The 18,266-nt window shown below is 44.0% G+C and overlaps 1 protein-coding gene across 1 annotated transcript in view; it reads left to right on the top strand.

Moving 5' to 3' along the window:
- Positions 1–5,998, top strand: part of REM2 (RAS (RAD and GEM)-like GTP binding 2) — a 6,691-nt gene extending 693 nt beyond the window's left edge. The window contains exons 2-5 of the mRNA XM_006835452.1: positions 3,660–4,001; positions 4,274–4,347; positions 5,017–5,224; positions 5,550–5,998. Coding sequence (XP_006835515.1) covers positions 3,660–4,001; positions 4,274–4,347; positions 5,017–5,224; positions 5,550–5,845 — 920 coding nt within the window. The 3' untranslated portion in view covers positions 5,846–5,998. The remainder of the gene's footprint in view (positions 1–3,659; positions 4,002–4,273; positions 4,348–5,016; positions 5,225–5,549) is intronic.
- The last annotated feature ends 12,268 nt before the right edge of the window (positions 5,999–18,266 follow it).

The raw sequence follows: 18,266 nt of genomic DNA, 5'->3' as shown, positions 1-18,266 counted from the left end.
CAGAGAATATCAGAAAGATGTTTACCTGTGCTTTATTGACTATGCAAAGGCTTTCAATTGTGTGGATCATGACAAGCTATGGACAACATTGTAAAGTATGATCATTCCTGGACACTTAAATGTGCTCATGAGGAATCGGTACCTGAGCAAAGAAGCAGTTGTTAAAACAGAACATGGGAACACTAAATGGTTTAAAATTAAGAAAGGTGTATGACAGGTTTTATTCTTTCACCATACTTAGTCAGCCTATTTGCTGAGCAAATAATCTGAGACGCTGGGTTATATGAAGAAAAACATGGCATGGGGATTGGAGGAAAACTCATTAACAACCTGCAATATGCAGATGATACAATCTTGCTTGTTGTAAGTGAAGAGGACTTGAAACATTTACTGATGAAGATCAAAGAGCACAGCCTTTTGTATGGATTGCATCTCAATGTAAAGAAAACAAAAATCTTCACCACTGGACCAATAAATAACATTCTTATCAACGGAGAAAAGATTGAAGTTGTCAAGGATTTCATTCTTCTTGGATCAACTATCAATACTCACAGAAGCAGCAATCAAGAAATTAAACGACATATTGCATTAGTCAAATCTGCTGCACAAGACCTTTTAAAATTGTTGAAGAGCAAAGGTGTCAGCTTGAGGACTAAGGTGTGCCTGACACAAGCCATGGTAGTTTCAATAACCTCATATGCATGCGAAAGCTGGACAGTGAATAAGGAAGACCATAGAAGAATTGCTGTTTTTGAGTTATGGTGTTGGAGGAGAATACTGAAAGTGCCAAGGGCCGCCAAAAGACCCAATAGATCTGTTTTGGAAGATGCACAGTCAGAGTGCTCCTTGGAGGCCAGGATGGCCAGGCTTCATCTCTCATACTTCAAGATGTTGTCAGAAGGGACCAGATGTCAGGAGGGACCAGTTGCTGAAGAAGGATATCATGTTTGGCAAGGTGGAGGGTCAGAGAAAAAGAGGAAGACCCCCAACGAGATGGATTGGCCAAGTGGCAGCATTGATGGATTTAAGCGTGTCAGCGGTAGTGAGGTTGGTCCAGAATCGGGCAGTGTTTCATTCAGCTGTGCAGATGGTCTCTATAAGTCGGTACCAACTCGATGGCACCTAACAACAACAACAACCAAGATATGGGTGGGAGTGTGGAATGGTGCACCATTTGAGATCCATAGGGCAACATTTACCTAAGGAAAAAGTTCAGAAGGGCTGGGAGGAGGGTGCAAAGGAAATAAGAACCATAGGGAGAAAGTGAAATAAGGTTATTGCATGGAGGGGACTGCAATCATTGAGATAAAACAAAGTACATGGTTTTTTAAATGCAAAATTGATGGCCTGCTCTGTAAATCTTCATTCAATCCATAATAAAATGTTTTTGAAAAATGAACAAGTTTCAGAGTCTCTTCTGACATTTATTTTGGTCTTTTCTTTCTCTCCTATTTTTTAATGGCCTTTAGCATTTTTCATGTATGATGTCTTAATGTCATTGCACAAATTATCTGGCCTTCAGTCATTAGCGTTTAATGTGTCAAATCTATTCTTAAGATGTTTTTTATACTCTGGTAGGATATACTCAAGATCACACTGTGGCTCTCATAGACTTGATTTCGTTTTCTTAGACTTCAACTTGAACTTGCATCTGAGCAACCAATGGTCTGTTTCACAGTTGGCCCTGGTCTACTTCTGACTGATATTGAGCTTCTCCATCATCTGTTTCCACTGATAAAATTGGTTTGATTCCTGTGTATTCCATCTGGTGAGGTCCACATATATAGTCACCATTTATGTAGTTGAAAAAACATATTTCCAATAAATAGGTCATATTTTTGTTGTGTGCCATTGAGTCAGTTACAACTCATAGCAGTTCTGCATAGGGTTTCTGGGAGCAGCTGGTGGGTTTGACCATCAATCTTGTTTTTACCAGTTCAGCACATATCCTACAATGCCAAACAAGGACTCAGATAGGACATAGATCTTGTAAATTTCTATCACATGATCTCCAGCATCGTTTTTATCACCAGGTCTGCAGTGCATTTAACTGCTTTTGTATGGCCTTTCTCTTCATGGTCTTGTAACACCTACAGAATTACTGGGTGGAGCTATGCAAATAAGGTGTTCAAAGTCCACCAAGGTGATTAGACAACTTGCTTATAATGCAAATAAGGTGTGTGGAATCCCTGTGGGAATGGGACTATGCACATAAGGGGTATGGAATCTTAACAAGATAATTAGTCAGTTTTACCATATCACCTGGCTTTAAAAAGAACCGTTCCAGGGCAGGGGAAATCCTAACTGCCACCAAGAAGAGATGAGAGTAGAATCTATCCTTTAAACATGGGGTCCTTTGCTGGGAACATCCTAGACACCAGAGAAAGAGAGTTGTATGCCAAAGATAGTGAGAAACAGTGAGAAGTAATGGCAGAGAAACAGCAGCAGCTGAACCAGGGGACCAGCACCAGAAGGCACCCAGTGCACCAAGTAAAAAAAAGCTGAATGAGTTGGGCAATTAGCGGTGAAGCTGAAGAGTTTCAGAATACTTGCACAAGCCGAGGCAACTCAAGAGACCCAAGGGGTCAAGGGACCAAGCACCAAAAAGCCAAGGGTCAGGGAGAGGTCTACCTGCAAGCAGACCTAAGAGGCTGTCTTAACCAAATAACTGTATCATGAGTCTTTCTTTATTCTGAGTCATTCTTCAACCTGTTACTTCCCTAATAAACTCCTATAATTGTATTAACCATGAGTTCTGTGTGGCCATTGAAACTAATTATTTAACTCAACAGAGAAGAGAGTGTCATGGACAGACAATTGGAATCAGAATTTGTAAAAAGATTGTACAGAATAGGCATCTCTGGCCTCTGTCTCATAGGAATCAGTCTTAGGTTGATGGTGATTCATTCATTCATTTTCTCTCTCTCTCTCTCTCTCTCTCTCTCTCTCTCTCTCTCTCACACACACACACACACACACACACACACACACATTCTCTTTCTTTCTGTGAACACAGTATTCTCTCCCACTCCAGGGAGAACCAGGAATGTGAAAAGATTCTCACACAAGCATGCACTGAGATGCTCACCTGTGGGACCCATGGGAAAGGAAGGCCCTTCATAGACAGAGCCACAGAGACCCGATACACATCTCAAAAATCAAATCCTTTCCCTGGGAACAGGCTCCCCACAAAGTTTTTCACTCTGCAGGTATCCACCGCAGAGTTTAGGCAGCAGCTTCAGCTTCTCATCCCTCTCCTCTCTCCTCAGACTAGCGATTGCCTGTGTAGGAAACTGGGAGGCAGGGCCTCTTGGTGGAAGGAGGGACAGCTGGGGCCAGAGGCCTAGTCTAGGGGTGTGCCTGTATGTCACTGTGAAGTGTGAGTGGGTGTGTGTGCTTGCGAACATGTGCCACTTCTGCATGGGGCATGTTTTGAACAGGTTTGTGGCTGGGAGCACACTTGGAAACCATCAGGTCTGCTCTTTGGAGCCGGACCAGTTCAGGTTTCTAGAGGAGCTCTATGTAAGAGATTTGGCTAGAGTCTCAACTCCTTCTGGGTTCATGGTCATGAACTGGGCCTGGATGGGCCAGCTAGGAATGAGCCATCTGCAGATAGCTCAGCACACCCCACTCAAAGCTTCCCTCTCTTTGCTCCCTAGAAGCAGTTGCCACACGGCTGAGGAAGCCAGAAAAACTCCTGGCAGAGTTGGACAGGAGCACTCCAACCCATATCCCAGGGGTCCCCAGAAGAAGAGGCAGTATGCCTGTCCCCTACAAGCACCAGCTTCGGCGGGCCCAGGCCGTAGATGAACTTGACTGGCCACCACATGCCACATCTTCTGACTCCTCTGACTCTCTGGGCTCAGGAGAGGCAGCCCCCAACCAAAATGATAGCATCTTCAGGGTCATGCTGGTGGGGGAGAGCGGTGTGGGCAAAAGCACTCTTGCAGGCACTTTCAGCGATCTCCAGGGAGACAGTTCTCATGAACCTGAGAACCCAGGTATGTGGGGGTGTCACATATTTGCAGGGGTTGAGGGGCCTCTGGAGCCCAAGTGAGGGACTTGCTCTTGGTATGAGCATCCCCTAGAGGCAAGAACCTAACAGAGGCTTCACCAAAGGCTTTCTGTGGCAACCTCCCTGGAGGGGGTCCCTGGGTTAAACTCTGAAGCATCTCTGGTAACCAGGTCTCACAAGCGCTGGGGAGGTTTTTTTTTGTTTTGTTTTGTTTTGTTTTTTAACACACTCTATTCCCTCTCCCTGTTCCTCCCACAGAGGACTCCTATGAGAGACAGATCTTGGTGGATAAGGAGGAAGTGACTCTAGTTGTATATGACATCTGGGAACAGGTGAGAACTAAGATGTGTTTGCCAGCAGACAAGGACACCTGAAAGAGCTGTGGGTTAGGGGGAGGCAAAGTTTGGCTGAAGGCTGGGGGGACTCCAGGCCCTCAAACCTGACCTTTCATTTGTATCATCTCAAAGAGCAAAGGCCCACGCAATGAACCACTGGATATTCTGACTCAGAGGAAAGTTAGCATCTGGATTGACAAACCTTGAAGCTGAAAGCTAAGCTGAACATCCTGAAATTGACCCCATCCATAAATTTTTCAGACTGGAAGAGTCTGATCCAATAGAGAGCTGAGAGCTTTGGAGCATCAGAGAAGTTTAAAAAAAACAAAAAAAAAAAGCGAAGGTTTATGAGTAGAAATGAGAGGCCAAGTTATGTACCCTTGACTAATATTAATATTTTCTGAATCAACAATTTAAGCATAAGAAAGTAGGCTGGCACCCCTAGTCTCGAATCTTATGTCCCCAATTCTCCAAGTGGGGCTCCCATTACTAACTCCTCCCTCCTCCACAAACACTCTTGGGGTACCTTCACAATTAACCCTGAGGTGCTAAGCAGATAGATGGCTTCTCTTTCACAGCCCATTACCTCATCCTAGAGGTCTAGGTGACATACAGATCTCCCATGCCTCCTGTCCTGACATTCCCTGGTTTTGTGCCCTTTTGCAGGGGGATGCAGGGGGGTGGCTGCGAGACCACTGTCTTCAGACTGGAGACGCCTTTCTCATCGTCTTCTCAGTCACCGACCGAAGAAGCTTCTCCAAAGTTCCGGAAACCTTACTTCGGCTCCGGGCTGGGAGACCCAACCACGACCTGCCTGTCATCCTCGTTGGCAACAAGAGCGACCTGGCTCGCTCCAGGGAGGTCTCACTGGAGGGTGTGTAACCCGAACTCCTTCCCTAAAGGGGAACGTTCTCTCACTTCCCACATCTTCTCCCTAAGACTATATTACCCTCACTGAGCACTGAACTGAGGCTTTTCACCCACCCCCACCCCTGTCCCCTTCCGGCCCCCTTTCTCCCTCTCTTGCGCATCGGCACTGCCCCACCCTGTGGCCCTTGCCTTGTTCTCTCACGTGGGATTCGTCTGCCCTCGATCCCCGTCCGCAACCCACGCGGGACTCCCTAGACGCACCCTCGCCGGGGGGGGGGGGGGGGTGTCAGTTTGATCCTGCAGATGCCAGAGCCTATCCCTTGCTGCAGAGGGCCGCCACCTGGCCGGGACGCTGAGCTGCAAGCACATCGAGACGTCGGCAGCGCTGCACCACAACACGCGGGAGCTCTTCGAGGGCGCGGTGCGCCAGATCCGGCTGCGACGGAGCAGAGGCCGAGCTGGGGTCCAGAGGCCTGAGCTGGGCAGTCCCGAGGGCCCCGCGCCGCCCGCACGCCGTGAGAGCCTCACCAAGAAGGCCAAGCGCTTTCTCGCCAACCTGGTGCCGCGCAACGCGAAGTTCTTCAAGCAGCGCTCCAGGTCATGCCACGACCTCTCAGTGCTCTGAGCTGCGGTCGCCATGGCCACCGCGGTCGCCATGGCCACCGCGCCCTCAGCTCACCCTTCGTCCCGCCCTGCGCCGCCCGGGTCCGGCTACCTTTGTTGGAGCCGTCTAGGAAACCAAATACTACCAGGATGACCTGGTGTGGCCGCGGGAGGCAAACCCCCCCCAGCCCGTCTCCAGGCCCCAGAGCGCCTGGAGATGCCGACCTGCAAGCATGCGCGCCACGGGCGGTGATAGGCTCGGGCTAGTGGGGGTGGGAGGGTGGGGAGCTGGAAGGAAAGTTTTGCAAGGTATATTGTTTATTAATTCGCGCTTGGCACCCTCTCCTGTAAAGAGATTCTAAAAGCAAGAACTGAAAACATGCTTTATAGACTCCTTTACCGAATTTTCCTCCTTTGTACTCTGCGCGAATATGCCTCCCCTTTAAGAGATTCTTAAAGGTAATGGCATGGAGACCCTTCTCAGAGACTTTTCACCCAACGTCAGGCTTTCGTTGCCTGCCGCCCTAGTCCACTTTTCCTTTAAAAAGATCTTAAAGGCAAGGGCCTAGAAGCGGTATTTTTGATAACTGATTCTGGATTAGCCCTTACTCCATGGCACTGCCCTTTAACGTTGTTAAAGGTAATGTATGGCTAGACTTTTCCTCTTTGAGGCACTAGTGTGAAATGCTGAGCAACCCTGTTTGGCCCAGGGCCCACTGATGCAGCAATAAGGGCCACCACTTCACTTTTCAATAAACAGTTTTTCTACTTCACCTGTTCTCTCAACTCTTTGTTCTTGAAGACATGGGGTAGGGGTTGATGTGAATAGAAACACCTTTTACAGGCAGGAAAACTTAGGCCCATAAGAACAAGGAACCTAAGTCTCTAACGAAACTCCAGAATTGACTTCATCCATGACAAGGCCCTCAGAGATCTAGAAAGGAGCAGAGTCTGTGGGAAGTTGTTTAGTGATTTTGTGGCACAAAGGCTCCTTCCCTACCCTATTCTGTGAAGAACAGGCTGGAGGCTACACACAGCTCCCAGAGCTGCACTCGGCTCTAACTGGGCTGGCTCAAGGCGGCCCCATTCACCAGAGAGGTTCATCAACTGGGGCACCATGGGGTGTACCTGCACCACCCCTGGCAGTGCCCTGCCACCCCAGCCATCACCTGCAAAGCCCATATGAGAACTGAAGCTGTCAGTGCCTCCTCTGGGGACGCCCACGCCTGCTGCTGCCTGAGACACGAGTTTGAACAAAGAGAGCAGAGGCAGCAGCTCCCCTCAACCCCAATACAGCTACTTGAGAGTACCAGGTCGCCACCCAACTCCACACAGGCTCCCAGAACTTGAAAGATGGGAGAGCAGTTGGGGAGGAGCCAAAAAGGATCAGTCGAACATGACTGGTTATGAAATGATAAAAAGAATTACGGCAGTTATGGATTTTATCTCAGTTAATTCTTTAACAACTATTTAAGGTGTTATTACCCATTTTACAGTGGAAGAAACTGAGAGTTTAAGTAACTTGCCTGAAGTCAGCAGTGAGCAATAGAGCAGGAATTTCACTAATGTCTGCCAAATGCAAAATGATTATTTTACTCATCTACTATGAAATAAATTGCATCCCTCAAAAATGTCATAATTCGTAACCTCTACAACTCGACAGCACTTAACAACAACATGCCTGTAGGATAAGCACTGGACTGCAAACCACAAAGTTGGCAGTTTGAGCCCATCATCACTCCTCAGGAGAAAGATAAAGCTTTCTGCTCCTACAAAGATTTACAACCTCAGAAACCCTATGCAGGGTCACTATGAGTCAGAACTGATTTGATGACACTTAATAACAATGACAATGCCTGTAGTTATAACCCTGTTTGGGAATACTAATGAAGCAGAATTCAGATAAGTGTGTCTTAAATTAATCTCTTAGGAGATATAAAAGAGCTTAACCAAGCAATCCAGCCAGCAAAGATAGGAAGAGAAATGCCACATGAAGATCTCCGAGGAGCAGAAGCTCAGAAAAAGACAAAGATATTCCTTCAAAGCCAACAGAGGGAGAAAGTCTTCCCCTGGAGCCAGCACTCTGAATTTGGACTTCTAGCCTCTAAAGCGTGAGTGTTTTCAAAACAGTCACTGCTGTACATCCACAGGGAACTGCAATTCAAGCCAGCTTCAGAAGAGAACATGGAACAAAAGATATCATTGTTGACATCAGACAGATCTTGATTCAAAGGAGCGAATACTAGAAAAATGTTTATCTGAGTTTTATTGACTAGGTAAAGAGATGATAGTTGGAATCATAACAAATTGTGGCTAATGTTGAGAAAAATGGGAATTCCAGAGTGTGTTCATGCAGAACCTGTCCAAAGACCAAGAGGAAGTCATTCAAACAGAACGAGTGGCTACTGCATGGTTTCAAAATCAGGAAAGCTGTATGTCATGGTGGCATCCTTTCATCATACTTATTTAATCTGTATGCTGAGCAAATAACCCTAAGAGTTGGACTATATGGAGAAGAATGTAGCAGCAATATAGAAGACTCATTAAGAATCTGTAATATGCAGGTAACACAACCTGGCTTGCTGAAAGCAAAGATGACTTGATGCACTTACTGATAAAAATCAAAGACTACAGCCTTCAATATGGATTATATATCAGCATAAAGAAAATAAAAATCCTCACAACTGGACCAATAAACAAAACCATGATAAACAGAGAAGATTGAAGTTGTCAAGGATTTCATTTTACTTGGATCCACAGTTAGTGCCCATGAAAAGGGCAGTCAAGAAATCAAATGATGCCTGGAGTTTCAAGACCATAGTCTGGAGGGCAAATCAAGGTCAACTGACATAACATTGTCCTCAAAGACAATGTTCTCTATCCTAGTTCAATGAATAGCAATTGGAGTCTTAAAAGCTTGTGAACTATTGGTCACTCCCTATCAGAAACAAAGAAGAGTGAAGAAAAAAGATGCATGGAAACAATTAGTTCAAAGGACTAATGGACCACACAAACCTTAGCTTCCAGACCCTGAAACCAAAAGAACTAGATGGTGCCAACCACTATAAAATGGATCACAAAAGTAGGTCCTGGATAGAGTGAGAGAAAACTGTGAAACAAAACTCAGAATCATAAAAAAAAAAACAAAAAAAAAACAGACCTTACTTTTGTAAAATAGTCACTTATGTGTGACAGAAATGAATATTGGGGATTGTGATTACAGAAAGCCCATCTTCAGCCTGTAACTGATTGGATTTGCTAAAAAGGGTGTTAGGAGTTGCCTAGGGAAATAGGCTTCTTGTTAAGCCTTTGTTGAGTTGGGGCCTTAGGTGGTATTCTGAACCCTACCCTTTTGAGTTAGGACATTCCCACTTGAAAAGACATGCAGACCAACCTAGAACTGCTGAGAGAACAGAAGAGTTTTATTGAAAGAAAGATCTGCAGAAAAAAAAGTGGACTGTTTGGCTGTTTGAATTCAAGCAAGCTGCTTGCTTTGGGGTTATCAAGGCAAGAAAAGTTAGCCTATTATGCAAACCCCCTTGTAGAACTGAAACTTAAAGGGACCCTCGAACAGTCTAGTACGCTCGATGGTGACCACCTGGTTCTACTTGTGAGTGGAAGTAGGGGAAATACAGCAGTGAAGACATGGCTGAGTCTGGCCATGTTCCATTGATACCCGTTGACCTTGAGCTGAGAGAGAGAAGACAAAGGATCGGCAGGTCTGAAGTTTAAGGAGATGTGTGAACTCCTGAGTTCAAGGACATTGACCTAGCCCCTGGGAGCTAGGGCTAAGAGTGAAGCAGCCAGCTGCTCTGAAGAGCAGGGAGGTGTGCATGAACTCCCAAACTTGCAGCAAGTACCCATTTGACCTGGCTTGGATAACTAGCAGAGCAGAACTCATCCAGAAGAAGATAAAGATGTTTGATATATCCAGATCAGTCAAGAGGTATAACACTGTCTGTGATAGGATAATATCCATATGCCTACAGGGAAGACCAGTTAATACCGCTATTATTCAAATTTACACACCAAACCACTAAAGCCAGTGAGGATGAAATAGAAGAATTCTACCAACTTCTTCAATCTGAAATTGACCAAACATGCAATCAAGATGTATTGATCATTACTGGTGATTGGAATGCAAAGGTTGGGAACAAAGAGGAAAGATCAATGGTTGGAAAATATGGCCTTGAAATGATGCTGGAGGTCGCATGATAGAATTTTACAAAATCAGTGATTTGTTCATTTCAAATACCTTCTTTAGGCAGCATAAGTGATGATTATATACATAGACCTCACCAGATGGAATACATAGAAATCAAATTGACTACATCTGTGGAAAGAGACGACGGAAAAGCTCTGTATCATCAGTCAAAACAAGGCCAGGAGCAGATTGTGGAACAGACCATCAACTGTTCCTATGAAAATTCAAGCTGAAGCTTAAGCAAATGAAAACAAGTCCACGAGACCCAAAATATAACCTTGAATATGTCCCATCTGGTGTGGCGTTGCCAGTTAATGCAGTAAAGTGCAACGTCAGTTTGGGCCATTAAGGTTGCAGTTCTAACTCACCAGTTGCTCCTTGGAAACCCTGTACAGGGTCACTATGAGTCGGATCCCAACTCGATGGCACTTAGCAACAACAACAAATGTCCCATCTAAATTTAGAGATCATCTGAAGAACAAATTTGATACATTAAACATTAAAGGTGAAAGACCAGAGGAGTTGTGGGATGACATCAAGAATATCATACATCAAGAGAGCAAAAAGTCATTAAGACAAGGAAGAAGAAAAAGATCAAAATGGATGTCAGAAGAAACACTGACACTTGCTCTCCAGTGTAGAGATGCTAAAGCCAATGGAAGAAATGAGAAGGTACAGTGCTGAACAGAAAATTTCAAAGGTTAGCTGAAGAAGACAAAGGCAAATATTACAACAAAATGTGCAAAGATCTACAGTCAAAAAATCAAAAGGGATGAACACACCAAGCATTCTCAAGCTGGGGAAACTGAAGAAAAGATTCAAGCCTCAATTTCCATATTTGAAGGATTCTCTGGACAAATTATTGAATGATGCAGAAAGCATCAAAAGAAGATGGAAGGAATATACAGAGTCACTGTACCAAAAGTAAATAGTTAATTGTCAAACATTTCAAGAGGTAGCATATGATCAAGAGCCAATGATACTGAAGGAAGAAGTCCAAGGTGCATTGAAGGACTTGGAAAAGAACAAGGCACCAGGAATTGGTGGAATAAAAATTGAAATCTTTAAAGAAAGTGAGGTAGCACTGGAGGCACTCACTCGTCTATGCCAAGAAATTTGGAAGGCAACTATCTTGCCAACTGGTTGGAAGATATCCGTATTTGTGCCCATTCCAAAGAGAGGTGACCCAATGGAATGCAGAAATTATAAAACAATATCTTTGATATCCAATGCAAGTAAAGTTTTACTAAAGGTAATACAGAAATGACTGCAAGCATACATTGACAGAGAACTTCCACAGGTTCAAGCCAGATTCAGAAGAGGACGTGGAACGAGGGATATCATTGCTGATGTCCGATGGATCTTGGCTGAAAGAAGAGAATACCAGAAAGATGTTTACCTGTGCTTTACTGACTATGCAAAGGCTTTCAATTGTGTGGATCATGACAAGCTAAGAACAATGTTGCAAAGTATGAGTATTCCAGAACACTTTATTGTGCTCATGAGGAATCTGTACCTGGACCAAGAGGCAGTTGTTCGAATAGAACATGGGACACTGAATGGTTTAAAAGTAAGAAAGGTTGTGCAGCAGGGTTGTATTCTTTTACCATACTTACTCAACCTGTATGCTGAGCAAATAATCTGAGAAGCTGGGTTCTATGAAGAAAAACGTGGCATCAAGATTGGAGGAAGACTCATTAACAACCTGTGATATGTAGATAATACAACCTTGCTTGCTGAAAGTGAAGAGGACTCAAAATATTTACTAATTAAGATCAAAGACCACAGCCTTTGGTAAGAATTGCATCTCAATGTAAAGGAAACAAAAATCCTCATCACTGGACCAATAAACAACATTCTTATCAATGGAGAAAAAATTGAAGTTGTCAAGGACTTCATTCTTCTTGGATCAACTATCAACACTCATGGAAGCAGCAGTCAAGAAATCAAATGACGTATTGCATTAGGCAATTCTGCTGCACAGGAACTTTTTTAAGTGTTGAAGAGCAAAGATGTCAGCTTGAGAACAAAAGTGCACCTAACCCAAGCCATCGTATTTTCAATAACCTCCTATGCCTGTGAAAGCTGGACTGTGAATAAGGAAGACCATAGAAGAATTGACGCATTTGAGTTATGGTGTTGGAGGAGAATACTGAAAGTGCCATGGGCTGCCAAAAGAACCAACAGATCTATGTTGGAAGAAGTGTAGCCAGAGTGCTTCTTGGAGGCCAGGATGGCCAAACTTTGTATCTCATATTTCGGACATGTTGTCAGGAGGGACTAGTCACTGGAGAAGGATATCATGTTTGGTAAGGTGGAGGCTCAGAGAAAAAGAGAAAGACCCCCAACGAGATGGATTGGCAAAGTGGCATCATTATTGGGCTCAAGCGTGTCAACAATTGTAAGGTTAACTCAGAAGCAACAGTGTTTCATTCTGTTGTGCATAGGGTTGCTATGAGTCGGTATCGACTCAATGGCACCTAACAACAACAACACTGTCAGTAACTGTAAATTATTACAATTTGATGAGCTGGACTTTGCTTATGGATGAATCTGCTCAAAATTCCAATGGAAGGATTCTTCATATCATGGAACAAGCTTGTTTCCTCAGTGCACTGGGTTGTTAATAGGGTTGGGCAATTTAGACATTGGCTATCAAAAATGGGGAGGAGCAATAAAGGCATGACGTGGCTTGCAAGATTTCATGACTGTGCTTAGTTTCAGAACGAGAGGAGTAAGGTAGAGTCCCCACTGAACAGTTTCCCTCTTTTCCAGATGGATCTGGTAAAATGGGGTGGGGGTTGATGGCAATAGGATTTTATGATTCATTTATGAATAATTGTTAGCAGGATTGTCATAACTGTAATTGTAGAAGATGTGTAACTGAAAGTGGGGAGTTGTTAATCTTTAATTTCAGGAACAGACAATCTCAGGACCATCAAGAAGGAAAAGCATGAGTGGAGGATGAGATCCCTACCTAGAGAAATGGTGACAGAGGCAGTGGTATGGAGAGACAGAGCAGCTGCAGGTTTTAGGCCTACGGACTGAGTAAAGCTGTGTGCCTGTGGGTAAGAGGTTGGTTTGCTGAATGTGCCCTTTGGACATGTAAATGAATATATATTTGTTTATATGTGTACATCAAATATTTTTGCTTTGTTCATTTGCAAAATATAAGATGTAAATGGGGAACCACAGGGAGAATGTAGGATAACTTGTTGCAGGGAAGGGATTGTAATCATTGAGATGAAATAAAGTGTATAATTTGCTGAATGTAAAGCTGATGGTCTTGTCTGTAAACCTTCACTGAATTCACAATAAAAAGTTTAAAAACAAAAACACCAGGCTTACTGATTTGATAAGAGGCTGGTGGGACCACCAAGACTATGACCCTTAGGCACTCTTCAAACCTGGGACTGAATTCATCCCATGGCTCAACCCTCAGCCATACAGACATGTTTATAAGGTGAATAATAAGAAGGAGGTATATACTCTTTAGAACAATCGACCGTACAAAATAAAAATGGCAGTATTTGTCCAAGGATAAAGCTCAGAAGGCAGGAAGGGATAGGAAAGGAAAACAAATGAAAATGGTAAACACTAGGAGAAAGTGGGAAGAGCGCGTGTCAAATTGTGAGGATTACAATCAATGTCATGAAACACAATGTGTATGAATTGTTGAGTGGGAAATTAGTTAACTCTGTAAAACTTTCACCCAATTCACAATGAAAAGTTTATAAAGGGTGTGGGGGAAATGATGTATTGCATTAGGCAATCTGTTGCAAAAGACCTCCTTAAGGACTTTTGAGGACTTTGGTGTGCCTGATCCCCCCTCACCTCCTATGCATGTAAAAGCTTAATAATTCACAATTAATACGGAAAACAAAAGAAGAACTGATGCATTTGGATTATGGTGTTGAAGAATACTGAATATAACATCAACTGCTAGAAGAACGAACTAATGTGTCTTGGAAGAAGTACAGCCAATGCTCCTTAGAAGTGAGGGTAGCAAGACTTTGTCTCATGTACTTTTGACATGATATCAGAAGGGACCAATCCCTGCAGAAGAGCATCATGCTTGGCAAAGCAGAGGGTCAACAAAAAAGAGGAAGTTCCTTAATGATGGATTGACACAGTGGGTACAACAATGGGCTCAAACATCCAAGGATTGTGGGGATTGCACAGGACCACGCGCTGTTTCATTCTGTTGTATGTAGGGGCTCTGCAAGTCATAACCACCCTGATGGCATCTAACAAGAACAGAAAACTATGAGAAAATACATTTTTTTCTGCTACAGGCACCTGCTTGTAGTTTTTCTGCTACAGCAGTACTAGGTCATTTTTGCACCTGACGTTCCCCTTCTAGGAAGGATGGGAAGAAGAGGGTGAGGGGCAGCAGAAGAAATTCAGGGGATACTATGGGCTGCTAGGGTAAAGGGCCAATATTTCATGGCTGTAGTGAAATCAGCCTGCTCTAAGCTCTGAGGGCTCATAGACACAGGAAATTTCATCATTTTAAGTGCAGGAAAACACACTGGCCCATACAGGGACAGATGGTTCTACAGTTGGGTTGAAACCTCAGGGACATGAAGAGGAGGGGTAAGAGATAATCATGGAAAAGGTTTGAAGTCCCACAGCAAAAGACCTTAAATGTCAGGCAAAGGAGTGTGTGTCCAATTCTGTAGGCAGTGGTAGTCCCTGAAGATCTTTGAGTGTGGAAGTGACATGTTCAGTGTGGTTCTTTGGGAAGAAGAGCCTGGGAGAAATATTCATGGATGGGGCAGCCATGACAGAACCTAGGGACCAGTATAGATGAAGGCAATGTAGGACCATCCTGAGGAAGATGCAGTGGGAAAAGAGAGGAGACATGGGGTTGAGAACCAGAATAGTATTGATGGGCCCTGGAAATTGTGGTGCGGCTTTAAAGAAGAATCACAGGTGGTGGGAAAATGGGGAGGAACTAGGGAATAAAGGAGCAAAGGAAGTAGGATGATAGGTGAGCTCCACTTTGGAGACACTGAATTGGAGATGCTAAGAAGACATCCATATGGACACCTTTGTACAACTGAGTCTGAAATTCAGAAAACACTTATGGCAAGAAACACAGATATGAGAATAACTGCCGTAAAGGTGATAGTGGCAGTCAATGGAAAGGATAAGCTATAGGCCAGTTTTATAGGTGTGACCTGGGCAGTCACATAGAGTCTTATGCTTAGTTTAATCCTTGATGATACTGTGTAAAAGTTCTTGATAGTTTTTAGACAAAGGATCTTATACTTTCACTTCATGTGGCAGTGTTGTTAGGTACCATCGAGTTGGTACCGTCTCACAGCAACCCTATGCACAGAACAAAACACCGCCCATCCTGCACCAACCTCACAATTGTTGCTTCACTTGAGCCCATTGCTGTTTTGCCACTGTGCCAATCTACCTTGTTGGGGGTCTTCCTCTTTTTTATTGACCCTCCAATTTACCAAGCATGATGCCTTTCACCAGGGACTGGTTCCTCCTGATAATATGTCCAAAGTATGAGAGACAAAGACTGGCCATTCTGGCTTCCAAGGAGCATTCTGGCTGTATTTCTTCCAACACAGATTGGTTTGTTCTTTTGGAAGTCCATGGTACTTTTGTATGAGGAGCTGCAAATTAGCTGACTTTGATGAGATGCTGAGAGGTGGGAACCTTAGCCCCAGACCACCGATGGGCTGCCAGGATATGTGATTTCTGTTAAATGGTACATACTATCTGATATAATTGTATAGTAATGCATTTGTCTGAGAATAGGGTCCATGAATTTTATCAAGTTCCAAAGGCCTTTGCAACCTAACAAATTAAAAACCATTGATGATACTGTATACTGATTTGGCTCTGGGAAGAAGAGGACAGGGATAGGAGTTTACTTTTTATTGTATGCACCTTTTGAAATTTGAAACTTGGGCATATCATATCTGTTCAAAACAAAATAATTTAAAACAAAAAAAGAGGAGAGACCAAGGAGAGCATCTTGAAGAAAAGTAGACGAAGAAGGCAAAGTGGCAAGAGCCAAAAAGTTCATGGAAAAACTGGAATGAAGCATGGTGGCTTCTGCCAAGGGAGGGGGTGGGTTTCTAAGAAAGTACCACCAATAAGGTCAAATGTTACAAGAGGAGGATGAGGAACAAGAAAAGCCAGTGTCTTTCTCACAGTGGAAGCTTAGTAAGTGTAGACTGAAGACGAGGGTGGCAGGACCTCCCCCACGAAGGGAGCCACATACACCACCACAAGCCTCCCTCCTCCCAGTTCAGCCAGTCCCACCAGCCCGACCCATCTGCGTGTTCCTTCCAGACGCCTACAGGAAAGAGCTCAGAACAGACAGAAGCTGGAGCCAGGCTCCAGCCAGACTTGGGAAAAGTGAGGTCTTTCCTAAAAGGCAGGCTATTTTCCTCCCTCAGATCAGGACAAAGTCGGACCCCTGACCTGGACTAGTGTGAAAGGCCAGCAAAGGTCCCTGGGGCTGCCTGTCAGGTAAGGTCCCCTCTACCTGTGTGCTCTTATTAGCACCTGTAATTTTGTTATGTGGCCTGTGTACCGGCAGTGCTCTCTTTCAGCCCCTGCCTGCCCTGACCACTACTCCCATTCTCCCTGGCCCCCAAGGCCTCTTTATTGTCACAGAATAGGTTGTGTATGTGCTCTCCTGAGGGGCCGATGGAGAAAGCAGCCCTCTGTCTGGGATGGCCCGGCTCCAATTTGGGCCTCTGCCTCCAGTTGGACCTTCAAGCTGTGCTGCACCTACCTTCTTAGTGAGGGACACAGGCTGAGATCTCCATTTCTGAAAGACTGCCAGAACTATGAAAAGGCATTTCACAAGTCCTCTGGGTTAAATTGTTACTCCCCAGGTAGATACACACACACATAAATGAGGTGGCTTCAAAAAGCGTATGGAAAAACTCCTTTATCTTTTAATTCAATTTTTCCATGAACTTTTTGAAGCCCCCTTATACACAAACACACATCTTTTTATTTATCTAACAGAAAACTCCAATCCCTATCAGTGTAAGTGAAATTTTCACCCACAAATACTTGAAGACATATTGTTCTCCTCAAGTACTGAGTATATGCTCTATGCCACCCATCACTGTGCTAGGTCCTATAGGGTAAACAACTATATATGACACCATCCTTGCCTTCAAGTAGCTTACAGTTGAGCTGTAGCACACTATGCCACACCCGCCTATCTAATTGGGAGAAACAACATGTGATTAGTACAGTTGAAGGTTTACATTTTAGAAAATGGGCCTTGAGGTGTATACAAGGAGGCTTCAAAAGGTTTGTAGGGAAAATGGAGTTAAAAGGTAACAGAAAAATTTTCACAAACTTTTTGAAGCGCTTTTGTATATAGGCTGTAGGTAGATCAGAGAAGGAAGAAAAACAGTCTTTGCAGTAAATGTATATGTACAAATACAGAAAGGAGAAATGATGAGTAGCCTACCACACAATAAAGAAAATAAACAATTCTTTCTGGCATTGCAGTTAACCCACTTGGTTAGAGGTTTGATTCTACCCAGATGTGTCTCAGAAGACCTATTTGTAAAAAAGTGGTCATTAGAAACTCTATGAATGGGAACAGCTATCTAAGACACAACTTCTAGTGCAGTGAATTATGTAATAAGGACCTTCTAGCCATAGTCTTTGTAGTTCCCACTAAGTGATTAGGTGGGATTATGCAGATGAGGTGCTTATAGCCCACCAAGGGGATCAGACAGTTTAGTGATATGCAAATTAAGTGCAGGGCACTCTTGTGATGGTTGTTGTTGTTAAGTGCTGGTCCAGTTGGTTCTGACTTATAGCAACCCTGTATAGTGTTTCCAAGGAGTGGCTGGTGGGTTTGAACTGCCAACTTGTGGTTCAAATCCACCCTGTGGTCCAGTGTTTATCCTACAACGTCATATCAGGACTCCCTTGTGGGGTAAAATCATGCAAATAAGGCATATGAAACCCTAACAAAGTGATTGGTCAGTTTTTCCATTCCACTATGCTGAAAAGAAAGTCAATTCCAGAGCTGAGGGAGGACCTCATGACCACCGAAAAAGAACTAGGAAAGGAGCTCCTTTGGACCTGGGATCCCTGTGCTGAGAGCCTCCTACACTAAGGAAAGAGAGAGAGAGCTGAAACACAAGAGATGACAAGAACCCACAGAAGAAAAACAGCAGACAGCAGAACCAGGAGACTGGATGGAGATAGCATGGTAGGCTTACTGGACAAT

Source organism: Chrysochloris asiatica, unplaced genomic scaffold, assembly GCF_000296735.1.
Source record: "Chrysochloris asiatica unplaced genomic scaffold, ChrAsi1.0 scaffold00017, whole genome shotgun sequence".
NCBI classification, from domain to species: Eukaryota; Metazoa; Chordata; class Mammalia; order Afrosoricida; family Chrysochloridae; genus Chrysochloris; species Chrysochloris asiatica.
The sequence above is the reverse complement of the archived record's forward strand: the minus strand, read 5'-3'. Positions and strand labels throughout refer to the sequence as shown.